Source organism: Camellia sinensis, chromosome 7 (assembly GCF_055761805.1).
Source record: "Camellia sinensis isolate YWXY chromosome 7, ASM5576180v1, whole genome shotgun sequence".
NCBI classification, from domain to species: domain Eukaryota; kingdom Viridiplantae; phylum Streptophyta; class Magnoliopsida; order Ericales; family Theaceae; genus Camellia; species Camellia sinensis.
In genome coordinates this window covers 109,743,075-109,762,993 of record NC_138967.1, presented here as the reverse complement: position 1 = coordinate 109,762,993, position 19,919 = coordinate 109,743,075, and the positions used below count along the sequence as shown (strand labels likewise).

The window sequence follows — 19,919 nt, the reverse complement described above, 5'->3', positions numbered from 1 at the left end:
GCAACGATGGCGAGGGACTTCGGTGAGCTAGAGAGAGTGGGCACCGATTGAGAGAAAGAACACAGAGAGGGAGAGGCGGACTGAGACATAGCAAGATAGAGACGATGGTGATTAGGTTTTTTTTTTTTTTTTTCTCTGCTTTCATGGTACAAAACGACGTCGTTTTAAAATTGGCGACCAAATTTATTTGTCGCAAAAAAATTTCAATTCCCGTCCCAATAAAAATCAAATTTCTCTCCCAAACTTTTGGCGACCAAAAGACCATATTAGTCGCAGAAAAGGTACCTTCGCCGACCAAAATATTTTAGTCGCCAAATCTCAATCAATGGCGACTAAAATATTAGTCGCTAAAAGTATTAATTTGGCCACTAATTTTTTTTGGTTGCTAAAAATAAGTTTTTCGCGACCAAATTTTTGGTCGCCAAAAAATATGTGACCTTCCGCGACCAAATTTGTAGTTGGTCAGCAAAAACATATCACTTTCTGCAACCAAGTCATTTTTTGGTCGCCAAAATATAACCTTCTACGACCAATAATATTTGGTCGCCAAAAATAATGATCATTTGCGACTAATTAATATTTGGTCGCCAAAAAATAACTTTTAGCTACCAACTTTTACATTGGTCGCGAAAAGTGGTCGCGAAAAGTGCAGATTCTTGTAGTGTATTAACAAATATTTGAATTTAAGTCATAGAAGGAGCATATGTTTATTTCAATTATATCATCTAAGGGTTGTAAAAATACTATCTCAATTAATGTAAATAATGATAAATTTACGTGTTCATTTTAAAACCATTGAATATGTAATGAAAAATCTTCCATTAAACTATGAAATGAATAAGATCAAGATCGTGTTAATCCCATACATATATATTATCTTTTATTATTTTTAATTTATTATGTAACTAGATAATATAAAAATTAAAATTAATAAGTGGATGGGTTGATTCAAGCTGCAATTTCTCAACCCAAACCCAGTCCAAAAATTAAACAGATTTAAAACCTCAGCACAACCCAGATTTATGGTCCAAATATTTATTTTAAACTCCAAAAAATTGGACTGATCTGAAGAAATTGGGTGGCTCTAGGCCCATGTCCACCCCTACAGAAAAGCCTGATAATTGGGCTGGCCTAGGACCAAGTTTGGGCCCATGCTGAGGCCCAAAACAATTGTATTTTTAAAAGTTTGTTGGAGGAAGTGTGGGGTGATTCTATACTTAAATAATAATTGAGTATGCTTAATTGAAATTTTAAAATTTTAATTCCTCTTCTATTTTAATATAAATTTATTAATAAAGATAATACACATTAAATTTTAAAATAAAATATTCTTTTTTGTTATGATTCACCCAACCACTCATATGTATTTTTTATATTTAACTATTTTCATATTCTTTTTCAAATTTCAATTATTTTCCCTTCATCTTTTTGCTCACTCCAAAACTCCAAGCCACCCTATCAAAACTTATCATTATCATTAACTGTGTGGGTGATTTTCCGACCACACTGCCCGCTTAGTAACCAGCTGGAGAGTACTGGCAGAATAGATGGCACTTGACTGACCTGCAACAGAAATATAAGAATCCCGCGGTGGTTTCGACCACCCGGGGCACTCCAACGATCAAGTCAGTATATCTCTTAAAGATAAATCAAGTACTAAACTCACAAGCTTGAGTGTCAAAAGCATGGGGGTGTCTCTCTTTTATAGCCAATACAATCCTAGTCTCAAAAGGAGTCTGACCCTAATGGATTTAGGATTACTGCTAATCTGGGACTCCCAGTGGGATTAGGATAAACTCTCTAAGAGTCTTATCTTTACCCAAACTGAAGTCTTCTCCCAATCTAGGACTTTTGTCCATATCCAAGTTGAATTCCCTCTTCATTCTAGGACTCTTGTCCCTTATTCGCCTATATCGGATTTCGATATCTTGGGAGGCAACCTCGACCTAGCCGAGATGACCTCGGCACAACGACCAAGACACGTGGCACCTCGGCTGACACGTCGGCGTCATCTTGCCACGTGTTGGTACTCAGAAAATATATCCCCACATTAACATTATTATTTCTTATTGTGTTGTTATTTACAAATAGAATAAAATTTAAACAAAATCAAACAATGGATGAGAATACTAATCAAAAGTATTTTTTGGAAACAATCCATCAAAGAGGAGGTAAATATTCCTATAAATATTAAAGTACAATTTTTTATTCTTGTATTTTTTATTTTTTTGTTGAATATGTAAATGGGGCAAGAGAATGGAAAAATAACTTAATTTTGTAAAGGTGGTCGTTTGTTAGGAGAATTGCAGCACAGTGCAATAGACAAAAAAAAAAAAAAAAAAAAAAAAATTATAAAAACATACAAGGTGTAAGTGATTCTATGATGGAATACAAGTGAAAAACTGTGGGATGCAAGTGTGACTTACACCCTTTCATATTTGTGTAAATTTTTTTTTTTGTTTTTTATGTCTCACTAGTATATAAATTCCACCTTGTTTGTTTTCCAAGAAAGTATACTTGAGACAGAACTTGAAGATGGATGTGGTACATGAAGCTTCGCTCTGGTGGGTTTTGGAGAAACAGTGACATGATTGGATTCGTTTTCGGAGGGTTTTGGTGAAAAGCCCTTTGTTGTGAAATTTACAAGCTAATAGGGGATGATCGTTTATAAACTGCCATAATCATCAACAAAGGATATAAAATTGTGGATATAATCATTAAAAAATTAATAAAAATCTATTATTTTTCATTCTTTAATTTTCATTTAGACAATCATCGAATAGATTTATACAAAAAATAATTAATATCAAGTAAGAGGGTCAATTTGAATATACTATTTATCAATTACTTATAGGATAATTCTATTTCCACACAACACATTGTCTCTGTGTATATATTTAATGAATTTTATTTTTATTACAAATTTATCCTTAAATAAAATAATCAAAATAGACATCCATCCACACATTTAAACATCGAAAATAAAGATCTCTGTACACATCTTTTTCTTATAAAAACTCTCTATGCACATCCACTATCCATTGCCTACGTTAATTTTCTGTTCTATTTAAGTCTTCAAATACTTTTCGGAAGAAGGCAATAAAATCCTGTTACTTAAAGGGAACATAAGCTGGAGAAAAATCTAAGCGAAGCCCGTAAGTCAGGCACCTAGAGCCTCAGTATCAGGCGCACGCCTCCTCTCAAACAGTTTTTGAACCACTCCTCTCAAACAGTTTGAGCCACACAATTGCGCCTTGTAGAACACTGCTGAAGCCAATAGCTTTAAAGATCAAAGAGAAACCCAGTTGGTGAAGCATTAGTGGTGAAAAATAAAAACAAAGGAGAAACCCACTGTATAAAATCTTTATGCTACAGCATGAATAGATAAATCCAAACTCAAGAAACACTCCCAGTTTTTGAGAAAATGGTTCCCAAATTTTTTTCTCATTTTTTCCACTAAAGGACAAAAGTTTTGCAAAAAAAAAAAAAAAAAAAAACAAATACAAACAAAATATCACATTCAACCCCATAATTATTTTACTTTTTCTCTCACAAACATCACATTCAACTACAAAAAAACTCAACTATCTTCCCAAACACTAAAAATTTTTTATCCAATAATATCCTACAACTAAAAAAACCTACATAAAAACTCACTTCCCAAACACCCTCAAAGAATACAATAGAGATATGTGGGTAATGGTTATGAGCAAAGTGGTGTCAAATGGTGTTTGGTTATGCTATATGTGTTAGTGGTTATGAGATATGTGGCTAATGGTTACGAGCAAAGTGGTGTCAAAGGGTATTTGGTTATGCTATACGTGTTAGTGGTTATGAGATATGTGGGTAATAGTTATGAGCAAAGTGGTGTCAAAAGGTGTTTGATTATGCTATATGTGTTAGTGGTTATGAAATATGTGGGTAATGGTTATGAGTGGTTATGAGATATGTGGGTAATAGTTATGAGCAAAGTGGTGTCAAAAGGTGTTTGGTTATGTTATATGTGTTAGTGGTTATGAGATATGTGGGTAATGGTTATGAGTAAAGTGGTGCCAAAGGATGTTTGGTTATAGTATATGTGTTAGTCGTTATGAGATATGTGGATAATGGTTATGAGTGGTTATGAGATATGTGGGTAATGGTTATGAGCAAAGTGGTGTCAAAGGGTGTTTGGTTATGCTATATGTGTTAGTGGTTATGAGATATGTGGGTAATGGTTATGAGTGGTTATGAGATATGTGGGTAATGGTTATGAGTAAAGTGGTGTCAAAGGGTGTTTGGTTGTACTATATGTGTTAGTGGTTATGAGATATGTGGGTAATGGTTATGAGTGGTTATGAGATATGTGGGTAATGGTTATGAGCAAAGTGGTGTCAAAGGGTATTTGGTTATGCTACGTGTATTAGTGGTTATGAGATATGTGGGTAATGGTTATGAGCAAAGTGGTGTCAAAGGGTGTGCACTACTACAAAAATAGTTAAAGATCACACTTTGACAAAAAAAAAGATCTCACTTTTATTGGAAGTGTGATAAAAAAAATTAGATTGATATTTTAATCACACTTAATTTGATTGAGTGTGATAATATTTATTTTTTATGTCACTTTTCAATTAAGTGTGATTATATATATATATTTTTAATCACACCTTCTAATTAAAGTGTGATTATATATACACTACTACTTTTTAATCACACTTTTTAAACAAGTGTGATTATATATATATTTTTTAATCACACATTCTAATTAAAGTGTGATTATTTATATATTTTTTAATCACACCTTCTAATTAAAGTGTGATTATATATGCACTACTACTTTTTAATCACACTTTTTAAATAGGTGTGATTATATAGATATTTTTTAACCACACATTCTAATTAAAGTGTGATTATTTATATATTTTTTAATCACACCTTCTAATTAAAGTGTGATTATATATACACTACTACTTTTTAATCACACTTTTTAAATAGGTGTGATTATATAGATATTTTTTAACCACACATTCTAATTAAAGTGTGATTATTTATATATTTTTTAATCACACCTTCTAATTAAAGTGTGATTATATATACACTACTACTTTTTAATCACACTTTTTAAATAAGTGTGATTATATAGATATTTTTTAACCACACATTCTAATTAAAGTGTGATTATTTATATATTTTTTAATCACACCTTCTAATTAAAGTGTGATTATATATACACTACTACTTTTTAATCATACTTTTTAAGTAAGTGTGATTATATATATATTTTTTAATCACACATTTTAATTAAAGTGTGATTATATATATATTACTACTTTTTAATCACACTCCTTAAATAGGTGTGATTGTATAAAATATTTCAATTTGATTTTTATATAAAATATGCAATTCCCAAATCCGCGCCTCTATTCTACCCATGAATGATAGAGATGACTCACTACTAGAAAATGAGGCTTTAGACACGGAACTTTTTCACCCATTTTTTCATCTTTCTATCTCTCTGTCTCTGTCTCTCTTCTCTCTCTCTCTCTCTCTCACTCATCACTCTTCTCTGTCTGTCTGTTGTCTGTCTGTCTGTCTCTCTCTCTCTCTCTTTCTCTCTGTCTATCTCTCTCTGTCTCTCTTCTCTATCTCTCTTCTCTTTATCTCTCTCGCTCATCTCTCTCTGTCTCTCTCTCGTTTATCTCTTTTCGCTCTTTTTTTCTTTCCCTCTCTCTTTGTCTATATCTTTTCACCCATTTTTTCATCTTCCTCTCTCTCTTCTCATTCTCTCTCTCACTCATCACTCTTTTCTTTCTGTCTATCTGTCTCTCTCTCTCTCTCTCTCTCTTTCTCTCTGTGTCTCTCACTCATCTATCTCTTCTCTCATCTCTTTTCTCTCTCTGTCTCTTTCGCTCATCTCTCTTCTCTCTATCTCTCTCATCTCTTTTCTCTCTCTGTCTCTTTCGCTTATCTCTCTTCTCTCTATCTCTCTCATCTTTCTCTATCTCTCTCGCTTATCTCTCTCCTCTCTCTCTTATCTCTCTCCTCTCTCTCTCTCGTTAATCTCTCTTCTCTCTATGTCTCTCTCGCTCATCTCTCTTCTCTTTATCTCTCTCTCTTGTTCATCTCTCTTCTCTCTCTATCTTTTTTCTGTCTCTCACTCTCTATCTTTTTGTCCCTCTCCCTCTCTTCTCTTTCTTTCTCTTTTTCTCTCCCACTATGTTCGCGTTGCTCACTCTCTCCCTTCTGTCTTCTCTATTTACTGAGCTCCCTCTCGATTTATCTATCCACTACAAGAAAATGCATTTTTAGCGACCACTTTGTCTCTCTCTCGCTCATCACTCTGTCTTTCTCTCTCTCTCTCTCTCTCTCTCTCTCTCTCTCTCTCTCTCTCTTTCTCTCCTCTATCTGTCTCTCACTCATTTTTCTCTCTCTCACCACCCATCTCCTTTACCACATTCACCACTACTGCAAACGTCATTCCACTACCACCATTACTACCACTGTCGCCACTTCACCTCTACAACTACCATTGCTACTACCATTGCCACCACTACCACTACTGCCACTATTACTACCATTACCTCTCATTCACCCGTGCCACTTCATCTGCTCTACCATTACTACAACTTCACCACTAATCTCCTTCGCCGCCACCACCACCACCACCACCACCATCATCTCTTATCCACCACCATCACCACTACTGCTACTACTACTACCATTACCTCTCATTCACCCTTGCCACTTCATCTACTCTACCACTACCACAACTTCACCATTAATCTCCTTCGCCGCTACCACCACCACCACCATCATCTCTTATCCACCACCTTCACCACTACTGCCACTCTCTATCCTCTACAAAAAAAAAAAAAATCATTAATTACAAAAAAATTATATTTTAACAAAAATTATTTTTTTTTGACGACGGCAACTCCCGTCGCAAAAAAAAAAAAAAAAAAAGAAAGTTAAACGACATTATTTTGTTATTTAAATTTCATTTCTGACAAAAAAAAAATATTTTTTATTCCCGCCTGTTTTTGTTTTCCATTCCCGCTCTATTCTCTCTCTCTATCTCTTCTATCCGTCTCTCACTCATCTCTCTCTCTCTCACCACCCATCTCCTCTACCACCTTCACCACTACTGCAAACGTCATTCCACCGCCACCACTACTTCTACTGTCGCCACTTCACCTCTACGACTACCATTACTACTACCATCGCCACCACTCCACTACCACCACTACCACTACTGCCACTACTACTGCCATTACCTCTCCTTCACCCCTGCCACTCCATCTACACTACCACTACCACAACTTCACCACTAATATTTTTTGCCATCACCACCACCACCACCACCATCATCTCTTATCCACCACCTCCACCACTAATGTCGCTCCCTTTCCTCTACCACAAAAAAAATAGTTCAAGATTTTTACTAACCAAAAAAAATAGGCCGTAGAAAAATATGTTTCATTGACTACAGAAAATAAACTTTTATTTTAGTGGAAAATATTTTTCATTAAAATATTACCCCTACTTCTACCAAATAAAAAATAATAATAATATTTTTTTTAATTAAAATAAAAATGAAACAAATAAATTTTCAATCTTAGTAACTAAAAAAAAATGAAATTTTTTTCATTAACTACAAAAAAAATTTTTTTTAACAAAAAATAAAATTTTTTAACGACAGCAACCCGCGTCACCAAAAAAAAATAAAAAGAATTAAACGATATTATTTTATTGTTTAAATTTTATTTGTGACCCCCCAAAAAAAGAAGAATCACCCTCTCACCTCTCGTTGTTCATCTCATCGCACCGATCATCATCGCACAGCCGATCTACCACTACAACAAAAAAGGTCTTTAGTGACGAAAACGCATGATGAAAAATAATTTCGTCTCTAAATATACATGTTTTAGAGATAAAAGTAAGATTTCGTCTCCAATTATAATATTTTCAGAGAGAAAAACTAAATTTCGTTATCAAATACTTAAAATCAATAAAACAATAGGTAACGAAAATTTTATTCGTCTCTATATTTTATTTTTCGTGGCAAAAAAATTCCCGCCCTTGTAAAATTTCGGGGAATATTTGGGTGTCATTTCAGAGACGAAAATTTTCGTCACCATTGTACAAAATTTTTTGCAAGGAAATAATTCCGTCTCCTATAATTTTATTATATAAAATGACGTCGTTTTTTGCGACAACTTTTTCTTCCCGTCACAAATAGTTTTTTTGTTTTTTTTTGGCATTAAAAAAAAAAAGGGGCTCCTTCTGAAACCCTTGGTGCCCAAAATTCCCAAATTTCATCAAATCCCCCTCTGATTTTTCTTTTCCCCCCTATCTCATTTTCACGCTCAACTCTCTCTCTCTCTCTCTCCATCTACATCTTCCATCTTCGGGAGACTCAGAATCACCTCTTTATTTGCTGGTAGGTAAAACCCCTCATCTCTCTCCATGATTTTCACCCTTGCATAGCTGTTCTCTTACGATTTGTAGTTCTCTCTTTCTCTCTCTCACAATCGCTTGTCTGCACAAACATTTGTCAACCGTCGAGTTTCTGCAGTTTGCCATTGCTGTGACCATCGTCGCTTCATTCTGGCTCAGTAGGTTTGTCTGCTCTTTCTCTGTATCTCACTCCTCATCTGCTTCTCTGTCCCAATTTCTTAACTGAACTCTGTTTGTCTATCTGCTTTGTATTTTTTTCGATTTTCATTTTTTTTTTTTTTTTGTTGTCAAGGGTTTCTGGAATCTATATTCAATTGTTGCACCATAATTCAAGGTATACAATCTGATTTTGAATTAGTGTTACCAAATAATTTTAAAGCCATTCAAAATTTTCAACTATGGTTTTGTATCTCCATATCCAATGGATTTTTTTATTTCTGATTCTATATCTAAAATTAGTTTATAAACTCTCTCAATATGGAAGAATAAAGAATGAAAAGTGAAGAATAAGGAATAAAACCCTTCAAAGTTTCAAAACCCTAACCCTAACTTAATTTAATCTAAGGATATATCATCTACTTCCTTATGTTGGCAAATTTGAATTGCTTGAAATCTTGTGGGATACAAGGCAATAATTCTCACTTCTTTTCTTTTCAAGGAATGTTGATAGAACATTGCCTTGGAATTAATTAGGTTTTGCAAAGAAGTTGAGAAAGAGCTGTTAATTATAGGGAGTTAATTTATGCCCATACTAGTTCAAAAAAATAAAATAAAAAAATCATGCCCATACAAAAATTTACCAATAAAAGGCAATGAATTGAAGGTTGTTTTATAAATTTGGTTTTTATTTTGAGAAGAACCACAATCTGATTTTTATTTTATTTTTTTTAAATTAGGTTTCTTTTGGTTGTGTTTATATACGTATGCATATATATATATATATATATATAACTATCTATAAAAGAAGCAAAACTTGAGTCTAACAACAGTTCATCTAAGAAAGAGGAAATTGCGAAATCACCCTCATTGAAGATTGCTAGGGAAGCTATGATGACACTGGCTGACCTCTATTCTGTGCTTCTCCAGCAAGCTCTTCATCAATTCCAGGCACCTGTGCCCTTACAGATTAGGTGGTGTGCTTTTCACCCAAGCTTGTTTCTCAAGTCGTGAGATATTAAGAGGTGTAAATTGTTTAATTTGTTTTCTGCAAATTACTCTCAAGTTTATCAAAGAAATTGTTCAATTTCTTACAATGAATGTTCGTTTGAGTGTTGTATCTTCTTTTATTCTGCAGTTTGCATTTGGGCTGAACTCTGTATGCTTTTTTCTTTCACAAACCAGCTGCAAATCCAAACAATCTGGTATGTAATTTTTTGGTTTGCTGTTTCTTTGTCTTCTATGGAGATGTCAATACTTGATTTCTATGCTTTTGTATTAGATTGATGCTTGTTATTACCCCAATTCTATTTAATATTTGGCTCAGCCTATGTATTGTCATTGTTTTGTTGTTTTGCTAGAATTTTATCTTCTGCTCACCATGTATTTGATAATATGCCTAAACCAATAATAACATACTTTCATTGATTGTTTACTGTTATTGATTAGGAAAAACAACTTATTGTTTATTAGTTTGTTTTCCTTGTCTGCAATATTTCTTACCACTCTTAATCAACAATATGATATCATTGGACTTTCCCTTTTGGTTCAAAATTTTAACCGATTTTCAATAAACCTTTATTAACTACTTAATCTAATCAATACAATGACTAAGTTCAATGTTTCTTGCAGAGATGGGCCTGCTTAAATGCCTAGGCCAAGTCTAACAAAATTGTGCAGGTACTATGAGACCGGACCTTATTATTCTCATCTCTTTGGAGTTTTTATTATCTGCTCTGTTTTTATTATGGATGGGGTGCTTCTATTTACACCCGAAAAGCAATTCTTTACACCCCCCATTTAACCATGTACACTCAAAATCAGAAACACTAACCTTTATATATCATTTTTATTTTTCTGTTAATATTTTTAAAAATATTTTAATAACAATTTAAACTGATATCCTTTCTGAAAAGTGTCTGGAAACTGATATCCTTTCTGAAAATTGTCTATAAATAGATGAACTATTGTTCCCTCAAAACATTCACTTCTTTTGAATATTGCATCACATGTTCACATGCAAAGATCTACAATATATAAAAAAATAAATAAAAAAGAAAAGAGTAAAAGATCTACAAGATTGTTGATAAGACATGAAATTGATATAAGTATGATAGATTTGCTGCATCTTAACACATAATTGAAGGATACATTCTTTATTTAATTACATGCATAATGCATTGCATGACCTGCGGTCACTATCTAACAACAAATTTAGATTTCATGCCAATGGCACATTTAAAGGGATTTGTAAGGACAAATTTAACTTCATATGCATGGATACATATATTTATGTGGAAAGATTTACATATTTCCCTCAGCATTAGCATTTAGTATAATAGTCATTTAAACTATAAGATTCAATTGAATTCTTTCAACAGTGAACTAAACCATTTTGGGAAGATTTGGGATTTGCATTGCTCTTATTTATTTTATTTTTTCCCTATCTTCTTTAACTTTAATAAAGGCAATGATTATGACTTAAAGGTAATGAATTGGGTTATTCCCAAAGAAAAAGCCAAATCAGTATGCAAGCAATGAACACTTGTAATGTCCCTTCAAATTAAAGGACCACTCACTAGACTCCCTATTTTTTTTGGGTAAGTACTAGACTCCTTGTTAGTGGCATCAGATTAGTATTATTGATAAATACAATTTTTTTTCTATAATTTTTTTTAATTTAATTAACTGTATAATTCTTTAGGTAGTGAAATTATGAAATTTTGTGTAATCTTCATGTTAAATATAATTAAGTTTAGGTGAATGTTTTTCTTTGAACACTTATTAGTTATGCTGTGTTTTTCTTTGAATGTGTTGGCCTTAGGTTTTGTGGATCTTGTAATCAAATTTCATCTTAAGGTGACTCTTCGCAAAGGCCTTAGACAGGAATTGACGAGCATGTATCTTTTGCACATTGATATGTATATATATACACACACGCATGTGCACAATCACACACGTGGATAAGGTTAAGAGTGAGCCTACTGAAAATCCATAATGGTCTTAAGAGGTTGAGAGTGAACCTACTGAAAATCCGGATATGTTATATTTGTTGTATGGGTTGTTGGTAGAGGCTGCGGGTGAACCTATTGAAAACCTATGTATATTGTTTTATTTATTGTAGCATTATTGAAAACTTATATATATATATGTTAAATGGAAATGCAACATCAAGAAAAAAGAAAAAGAAACATAACCAATTAAATATCTAATACATCTTCATAAGTCATAATAATATATGCAAGGATATAGAACAGGACTCCCGGTTTGAAAACTATGTAGAAAAATACACTTTTTCAAACTAAGTCCAAAAATGCACTTTTCCAGTACTTAGGCTTGAAAATAGGCTATAGGGGGCTAAAATCGTGAAAAATCCATGAGAAGGCCCGAGAACACCCCTAACACCTCGGGAGGGACCAATGTGCCATTTTTGTCATTTTTGTCATCATCAATTATGTTCATTTTTGTCAAATCCTCTAAAGCCTGATTGATTGTATTATGTTCATTTTTGTCATCATCAATTAAAAACATTTTGCGACCAAATATTTTAATCATTTTAACCATTAAAAAATCGGGACCTCACTTCAGCCCTAACAGGGTTTGCTAGCAATCAAAAAGTTGCGACTCTTTCTCTCTTGAACGAGTTTGCTCTCTCTAGAGCTCCAATACAGATTGGAAGCATCCATGGCAGATTTGCTCAATCTTCTTCAAATTTTGGTGCGTTTCTCTCTCTCTCTCTCTCTCTCTCTCTCTCTCTCTTTCTCTCCCCGCATACACACATATATATGATTTACAATATTGATCCGATCATCTCTTTTTCTTTCTCTTCATCATTTTCTACATCACAATCTTCAATCAATGGAAGATTTCATCATCGATTCATTGAAGAAGAATCTCAGTTGTCGATTTACTTCTCTTCCGAGTTCTCTCTTACCTGGTATCGAAAACCTAGGTCAGTACTCTCTAAACTGTTAAAATTATTGATATATATGAAGTTTAAAACTCTGAAACTTTGATTTCTAAATATATAGGGACCAAGTAAACTCTGATTTCTAAACTCTATATCAGAGTTTTATATATGAAGTTTCTGATCTTAATTTCTGTAATTTTTTTATATCTTTTTGTGTTTTGTGATTGTTGTTCGAGTTTCTATATATGGATTTTTCTATAATTTTTGACCTGATGGATTTGATGAATGATTTTTTTTTTTTACTTCCCATTCATTGACTGATTGTATCATAAACTTCATAATATGTATATCTGTTACTTTCTTTTTTCTTGATAGATTTCTATCTTGTTGGTGTTTGATTGGACTACTACAATTTTATATTTTGCTCACCATGTGTTTGACAATATGCCTAATGATGATACCATGAAAATAATGAGTGTGTTCCATAGATATGAATCACATAGTTGCTTTAATTGTTGGTGTTACACTTCACATAGTTGCTTTAATTGTTGGTGTTACACTTGTTATACTATAGTGAGAGTTATAACTTGAGTTGCTCAAGTTGGCTTGCTTGAGGTGCACCTTTTGTGTAACTTCAGATGCTTCTCCTGTTTGTGTTCACTCAAACTTCAACATTATTTTTGCCTCTTCATTATTGAAAATAAGGTTGGAAAATATTATACATACACACACTTCATGTTGTGCTGTATGCTTAAGAAATGAAGGCTGATATACATTATCAGTTAACTCGGCACAACCAACTCCTGTAAAATGGAGAGTTTCTGAATTCATGTCTGTAGTCATGCTTCCTTGCTCTTTTAAAGTTTTATGCATGACACTCACCGAAAGGATATTCAACCTTGATACTTTCAGTGCCACCACAAATACTCTTGGGGGCATGCTTCTTGGGAGGTTTTTTGTTGGAACTGGAATGGGTCTCAGCCCACCTGTTGCAGCTCTCTATGTATCAGAGGTAAATGCAATGATGTTTAGTTTGTTTTAATTGTGGGCATAAGTTGGCATTGCTTAGTTCCATTGTTGGTGTGCTCATATTTACCCGATTATCCTTTGCCTTCATGAACAGGTTTCACCAGCCTTTGTAAGGGGTACTTATGGGAGCTTCACTCAAATTGCAACATGTCTTGGACTTATGGGGGCTCTATTCATAGGTATCCCAGCGAAGGATATTGTGGGTTGGTAAGATGCATGGCATGACATACAACCATATTGGAATATACATAATTTGTCAAGACCTGCTCAAGGCATGTTGTTCTGTTGGTTGTTTGATTGGATTATATTATTGACTAATAACTATAAATATCTTGATCATGTGCACAGGTGGCGAGTGTGTTTTTGGGTATCTGCCATTCCTGCTGCAGTACTTGCTGTTTTAATGGAATTCTGTGCAGAGAGTCCTCATTGGCTTTTTAAGGTTAGTTGCTCTCGTGTGTCCACCACATTTAGTTTCTTGTGCTTGAATGCAATATTGATACTCCATATTGCATAAGGCTCTTGACAAATTTGATTTGTATTGATCTAGACATAAATCCATTCCAAATCCAAATTTGGTTATCTATGCTATAGGTGAGCAACATAATGTGTTCCTACTGACTTATGCGCCCATACCTTACATTCATGATACCAACTGCTGTGCATAAATCTATTATAGATAATATATTTAATCTGATCTTCATGTAGAATGGAATTTGATTTGCAAGTGATTAAATTTCATGATCTGTATCTGGACTTGAATAACTAGTTTAGTAGTCTGTTCAATATATAACTATTCTCGGATTAGGATCCTATTAGGATTGGGTTCTGAGGTGGGCTTTAAACAGCACTATGTTGAGACATTGCACAATTATTTTTTACCTCAGACTGCCTTCCATAGAAATATTATTTTTTGTGCTTGCAAACTATGTATAACTTGACTCAAATATTCCATGAAGAGCTGAAATATCTGCAGAATGCAGTGTTTAGAGATATTCAATTGTAAACATATTCCACTATTTTTTTTGTTGTTTTAAGTCCTATGAACTTGTTTTAGGTAACTAAATCCTTTGAATTTGTTCCATTTTGGTAAATGAAAATTGGGTTTTGAATCTTTAGCACAATTGAAATATTCAGAATAGATCCAGAACTTAATTAATTTCTGTCTTTAATGTTTTCAATCCCTGTGAGTTTCTTGCTTTCCACTCTTGACCTTTGATCTGCTCGGTGCAATTGTTCATTTCCCCTTGAAGATGCTTCTTTCCTTTCTCCAATCAGTTACAATTTTGAATCAAATTGCTAATCAATTACCATGATTCCACTTTGGTGCATTATTACTTTTTCTTAGAGCTCAAAAATATTTCATTGTCCCTTTCTTCATTGATTTTCACTTAAAATTGCTGCTTGGCTTAGCTCAGAGAGGAAGAATTGCTGAAGCTGAGATTGAATTTGAGAAGCTTTTAGGAGGATCACATTTCAAATCTGCAGTGTCAGAGTTGTCAAAATCGGACAGAGGGGATGAAGCAGATGCTGTAAAATTTTCATAATTATTCTATGGCCGCCACTTTAAAGGTACATATGCTCATTAATTACACTATCATTTTTTTAAAAATTTATTTTATTTTATTTTATAATTATCATTTGTTCAGCATGATGTTTATTTGTTTCCTTTTTAAATGATATATTAATCACTTCTTTTCCAGTTGTTTTTATTGGGTCTACCCTTTTTGCTTTGCAACAATTATCCGGTATAAATGCTGTGTTCTATTTCTCTTCTGCCGTCTTTAGAAGTGTAGGAGTACCTTCAGACATTGCAAACATATGTGTCGGAATTGCAAATTTATCAGGTAATGTGTCTTTACTCTCAAGTATCTCATGCATTTTAAAACTCTAGTTAACTATTTCTTTATCAGTTTTTTTTTGGTTACTTATGTAGGATCAGTTATTGCTATGATTTTAATGGATAAACTAGGAAGGATCAGTTATTACTTATGAGTGAACACAAATAATGCTCAAGTTTGTAGTCAATGTTTCTAGTGACCTTCAGCAATTTGTAATATAAATCCCCTTGTTTATGTCAAGTTCTTCTTTAGCCATCCTATAATTTTTAATAATTTTAGAATTATACATATCATTCATGGCTCTGCTAACATTTGTTGTTATGCATAAGGGGTTTTGTCTAGTTTTACTCTGTGATGCTTATTCCCATTTTTTTATTTGTTACCTTCCCCAAGTAAGTATGTGAGATTTAGTTAACTAACTCCAAAATCCTATTTGTTCAGAATGATGAATAAATTATGGGCTCGTTTTATCGAGAATAGACCTTAATCTTGTTCGAGAACTTTCATCAGCGTTGGATATCACAACTTTCATCTTATTTTTTAATTGACTTTATTGTATTTTCTAGATGGATGATGATCATTATTCAGAATATGTTGTTTCTAGCATTTCAATATCTAATGATTATCTTATGAAAATCCTGATAATGGAAGGGACTCAGTTTATTGGTGTGTTTTTGTCGGGACTTCTTGTAAAAGAAGGCCACCAGGTATCAACCCTTCTCTTTACATTTTAACATTTACATGTACTGATTTTCTTTTCCTACACAGATTTATATTTGATGACGTCTTTGACTTTTTAATAAACAAGTTTCATCTATCAATTAGTCAATTCAATGGAGCTATTATTGACAATGATACTTGGAATCCATTAATAAACAGAGGCATATTCTTATGTTCACTTCATTTAAATTATTTGATGTACTAATTACGCATCATATATCTAATCTTATCTACCAACCTAAAATTCGAATGAAAATATGTGCATATGACTCTTTCTGTTTGAACATGTTTGTTTTTTATTTTGAAAATATGTTCATATATATATATATATATATATATATTGTAGATCTATAAATAACACAATAAGTAGTTCACATTTTTGTTCTATTGGCCTGCACATTGTCATGGATGCAGTTTTTTTATAGGTTGATTCTTCATCTTCTTCTTCATTTTTTGCAGATTTCTGCTACTTTGAAGACATCGATTGGTTAATTCACTCTCTATCAAGGTATTTCTCTATCCTTCAAGTAGTATTGAGTTTTTAATACAGATTGTAGCCAAAAATTAGTTTTAATGTTGAATTAATAAAATTAATTTAACTGATTCTGTTTGACTTTTGTTTACTTCATCCTTTTGATGTGAATTTTAATTATAGGTATTTCTTGATCTATTTGATGTGAATTTTAATTGACTTTTGTTTACTTCATCCTTTTGATGTGAATTTTAATTATAGGTATTTCTTGATCCGTTTGATGTGAATTTTAATCTAACTCAGGTTTGTTAAGGGAACCAGACCATATATGTTCCCTGTTCTGTGTTGGCTAGAACATCTTGGGGGAGAGGTGAAGATCCTTGACAAGGATCTAATATTGGTTAAACTTCACTCATTTCCTCACCTGCAGAATTTTCTTCTTCAAGCTATGTCTCTTAACTGTTATCTCCATTTTTTTGTTTGCCCCAGGTATGCATTAGATGATATTGGTTCTGGATCTCATGTGCATCTCAGTTTGTGTCAGAGTTGAACCCATATGAATAGGTAGTTTGGTACTAACAGAGAAGTATGCATTTTTACCAGTTCTGTTAAAATATCTTGTCTACATAGAATTATTTTTTAAGCATGCAGTTATATTTGGAAATTTGATGGGTGTACTATTGATCTTGAGGAAAACCTTTCACGGTGATGTTTCCATCGATGGGTGTACAAATTGGTTTCTGCTTTTAAGACCAATAAGCTTTATTGATCCTTATTTGTTTTATAGTTTTTAGTGAGTTATATGTTGATATCATATGATTTTGATTGTCCATATAATACTCCATTTTATCATTTATGTGATCCTTTCTGCTTTGTTGCATATTGTCTTCTTTTGTGGTGCTGTTTTACTGATATTTATGTGGAGAATCAAAATAATTATGTCATTTTTGGTGGCTGTGGGGAAAGGATTGGGGGCAGTTTAACAACTGGATAAATTACATTATTTTTGGTGTGATCTAAATGTAAGTTTATAAATTAATTAGTAAGTTTATTCATATGCTTCTGGCGGTTTTTAAATTAATTTGTTTTTTTATTTTTCAGGTCAAAAATTTCTTGGAGATATGCAAAATATGGTCAAAGAATTCAAGAATTTACTTTTTTCAAGTTTTTTATTTTTTATTTTTTAATATATGTAATCACAGTTAATTTTTTTTTTATTAATTTCTTTGTATATACTTTTAAACATTTAACTTTCATTTATGAAATATATGATATTATTTCATTCAATATATGATTGTGATTCGAAATATAGTATATAGTGTGTATTACATTATTCAAATGCGCGTGCAAAAATAATATTGATTATTCTTTAAATATGTCAATTTTTTTTTATCACAGGTTTTATTAGTTATTAATCACACTTAAAAGGTGTGATCTAAATGTTTTTAATCACACTTAAAAGGTGTGATCTAAAGTCTTTAATCACACTTAAAAGGTGTGAACTAAAGTTTTTAATCACACTTAAAAGGTGTGATCTAAATGTTTTTAACCACACTTAAAAGGTGTGATCTAAAGTCTTTAATCACACTTAAAAGGTGTGAACTAAAGTTTTTAATCACACTTAAAAGGTGTGATCTAAATGTTTTTAACCACACTTAAAAGGTGTGATCTAAATGTTTTTAATCACACTTAAAAGGTGTGATCTAAATATTATTAATCACACTTAAAAGATGTGATGAAAGCATTTTTTAATGACACTTAAAAGGTGTGATTAAAAATGACCATTTTTAATCACACTCCTAAAGACCACACTTTAATAAAACTTAAAAGGTGTGATTAAAAAACATACATCACACCAAAAAAGTGTGATCTTTATCTATATTTGTAGTAGTGGTGGTTATGCTATATGTATTAATGGTTATGAGTTATGAGATATTGGTTATGTGACTAGTGGTTGTGAGATATGTGATGTTGGTTATTAGATATGTGACTAGTAGTTATGAGATATGTGATGTTGGTTATGATCAAAGTGATGTGGTTATGAGCAAAAAGGTATTAATTATAAGATATGTGATTAGTGGTTATGAAATATGTGATATTGGTCATGACAAAAAGGTGTTGGTTACGAGATATGTAACTAGTGATTATGAGATATGTGATGTTGGTTATGACTCAAAGGGATTGGTTATGAGATGTGGTTATGATGTATGTGGGTAGTAGTTATGAAATGTGTGATTAGTGGTTATGAGATATGTGATATTAGTTATGACAAAAAGGTGTTGGTTATGAGATATGTGACTAGTGGCTATGAGATATGTGATGTTGGTTATGACTCAAAGGGATTGGTTATGAGATGTGGTTATGAGATATGTGATCAATAGTTATGAGATATGTGATATTTGTTATGATCAAAGTGGTGTTGGTTATGAGATATGTGATTATGATTATGAAATATGTGATGTTAGTTATGACTAAAATGGTGTTGGTTATGAGATGTGGTTATGAAATATGTGATATTAGTTATGAACAAAATGGTGTTGGTTATGAGACGTAGTTATAGCTAAGTTATGATCAATTTGATTATAGTTATGAAGAAATATGATTTTAGCTCATAACTATAAAAAGTGACATGTTTAGCAGGTCACTTTTAATGACCTGGTTATGAAGTAATATGGTATAAGTAAATAATTGAATATAACTAAGTTATGAGTTAATATGGTGATAGTTATGACTAATATAGTATAGATTATGATATAAAATCATATAAGTTCATAACTAAATGTATGGTACACCTAAATGTACCATAGCATCACCCATATTTAGAATGTAGGGTGTGTTGATTGAGATAAATACTTAAGAATTAAATTACTAATGCTGTGTTTGGTTGGGGGATTTAAGGAGGGATTTGGAAAGAAAAATAGAAAAGGTAGGTGAAATGTGAATAAAATATACCTATATTTTACCTAGTTTTACATACCTTTTCCCTTTTTCTTTCCAAATCTCTCTCCCAAATCTCCCAACCAAACACAACGTAAGTGCGTGGAGTGAGAAATGATATACACAAGGATAATATGATGTGTGAAAATAGATTCTCTTAATTTTGAGACTACTCTCCTCTCAAAGCATCAATGAGCCTATCATAGGATTTTATGTATATATTGAATAGGCAACACTTTTTCTTTCTTTTTTTTTTTTTTCTTTTTGGGGAAAATCCTAATTGAAACAATAGAGAGTAATAAATATGAAATTATCAAAAAATTTCTAAAGAATTTTTTAAAGTGGTGTGATTTAAGATTTTTAATTTATTATTTAAGTATATCTTGAAGGGTAATTTGGGAAAAAAACTTAGGAAGCA

The 19,919-nt window shown here is 32.4% G+C and overlaps 1 protein-coding gene across 1 annotated transcript; it reads left to right on the top strand.

The window, feature by feature from the left end:
- Nucleotides 1–6: 6 nt before the first annotated feature.
- LOC145796026 (uncharacterized) lies at nucleotides 7–17,851 on the top strand. Its single transcript, XM_082880999.1, has 12 exons — nucleotides 7–22; nucleotides 8,254–8,419; nucleotides 8,488–8,598; nucleotides 8,729–8,770; nucleotides 9,523–9,617; nucleotides 9,731–9,797; nucleotides 13,415–13,514; nucleotides 13,626–13,738; nucleotides 13,880–13,973; nucleotides 14,945–16,600; nucleotides 16,868–17,128; nucleotides 17,666–17,851. Exons 1-10 carry the CDS (start codon nucleotides 7–9, stop codon nucleotides 14,993–14,995), a joined length of 855 nt encoding a protein of 284 aa, XP_082737125.1. The 3' UTR covers nucleotides 14,996–16,600; nucleotides 16,868–17,128; nucleotides 17,666–17,851.
- The last annotated feature ends 2,068 nt before the right edge of the window (nucleotides 17,852–19,919 follow it).

Bases quoted from the DNA above. Each gene is read 5' to 3' on its own strand.
- LOC145796026 (XM_082880999.1), top strand. The intron at 9,798-13,414 runs GTATGTAATTTT...TGATACTTTCAG, and splicing joins CTGCAAATCCAAACAATCTG to TGCCACCACAAATACTCTTG. The intron at 13,739-13,879 runs GTAAGATGCATG...TCATGTGCACAG, and splicing joins GCGAAGGATATTGTGGGTTG to GTGGCGAGTGTGTTTTTGGG.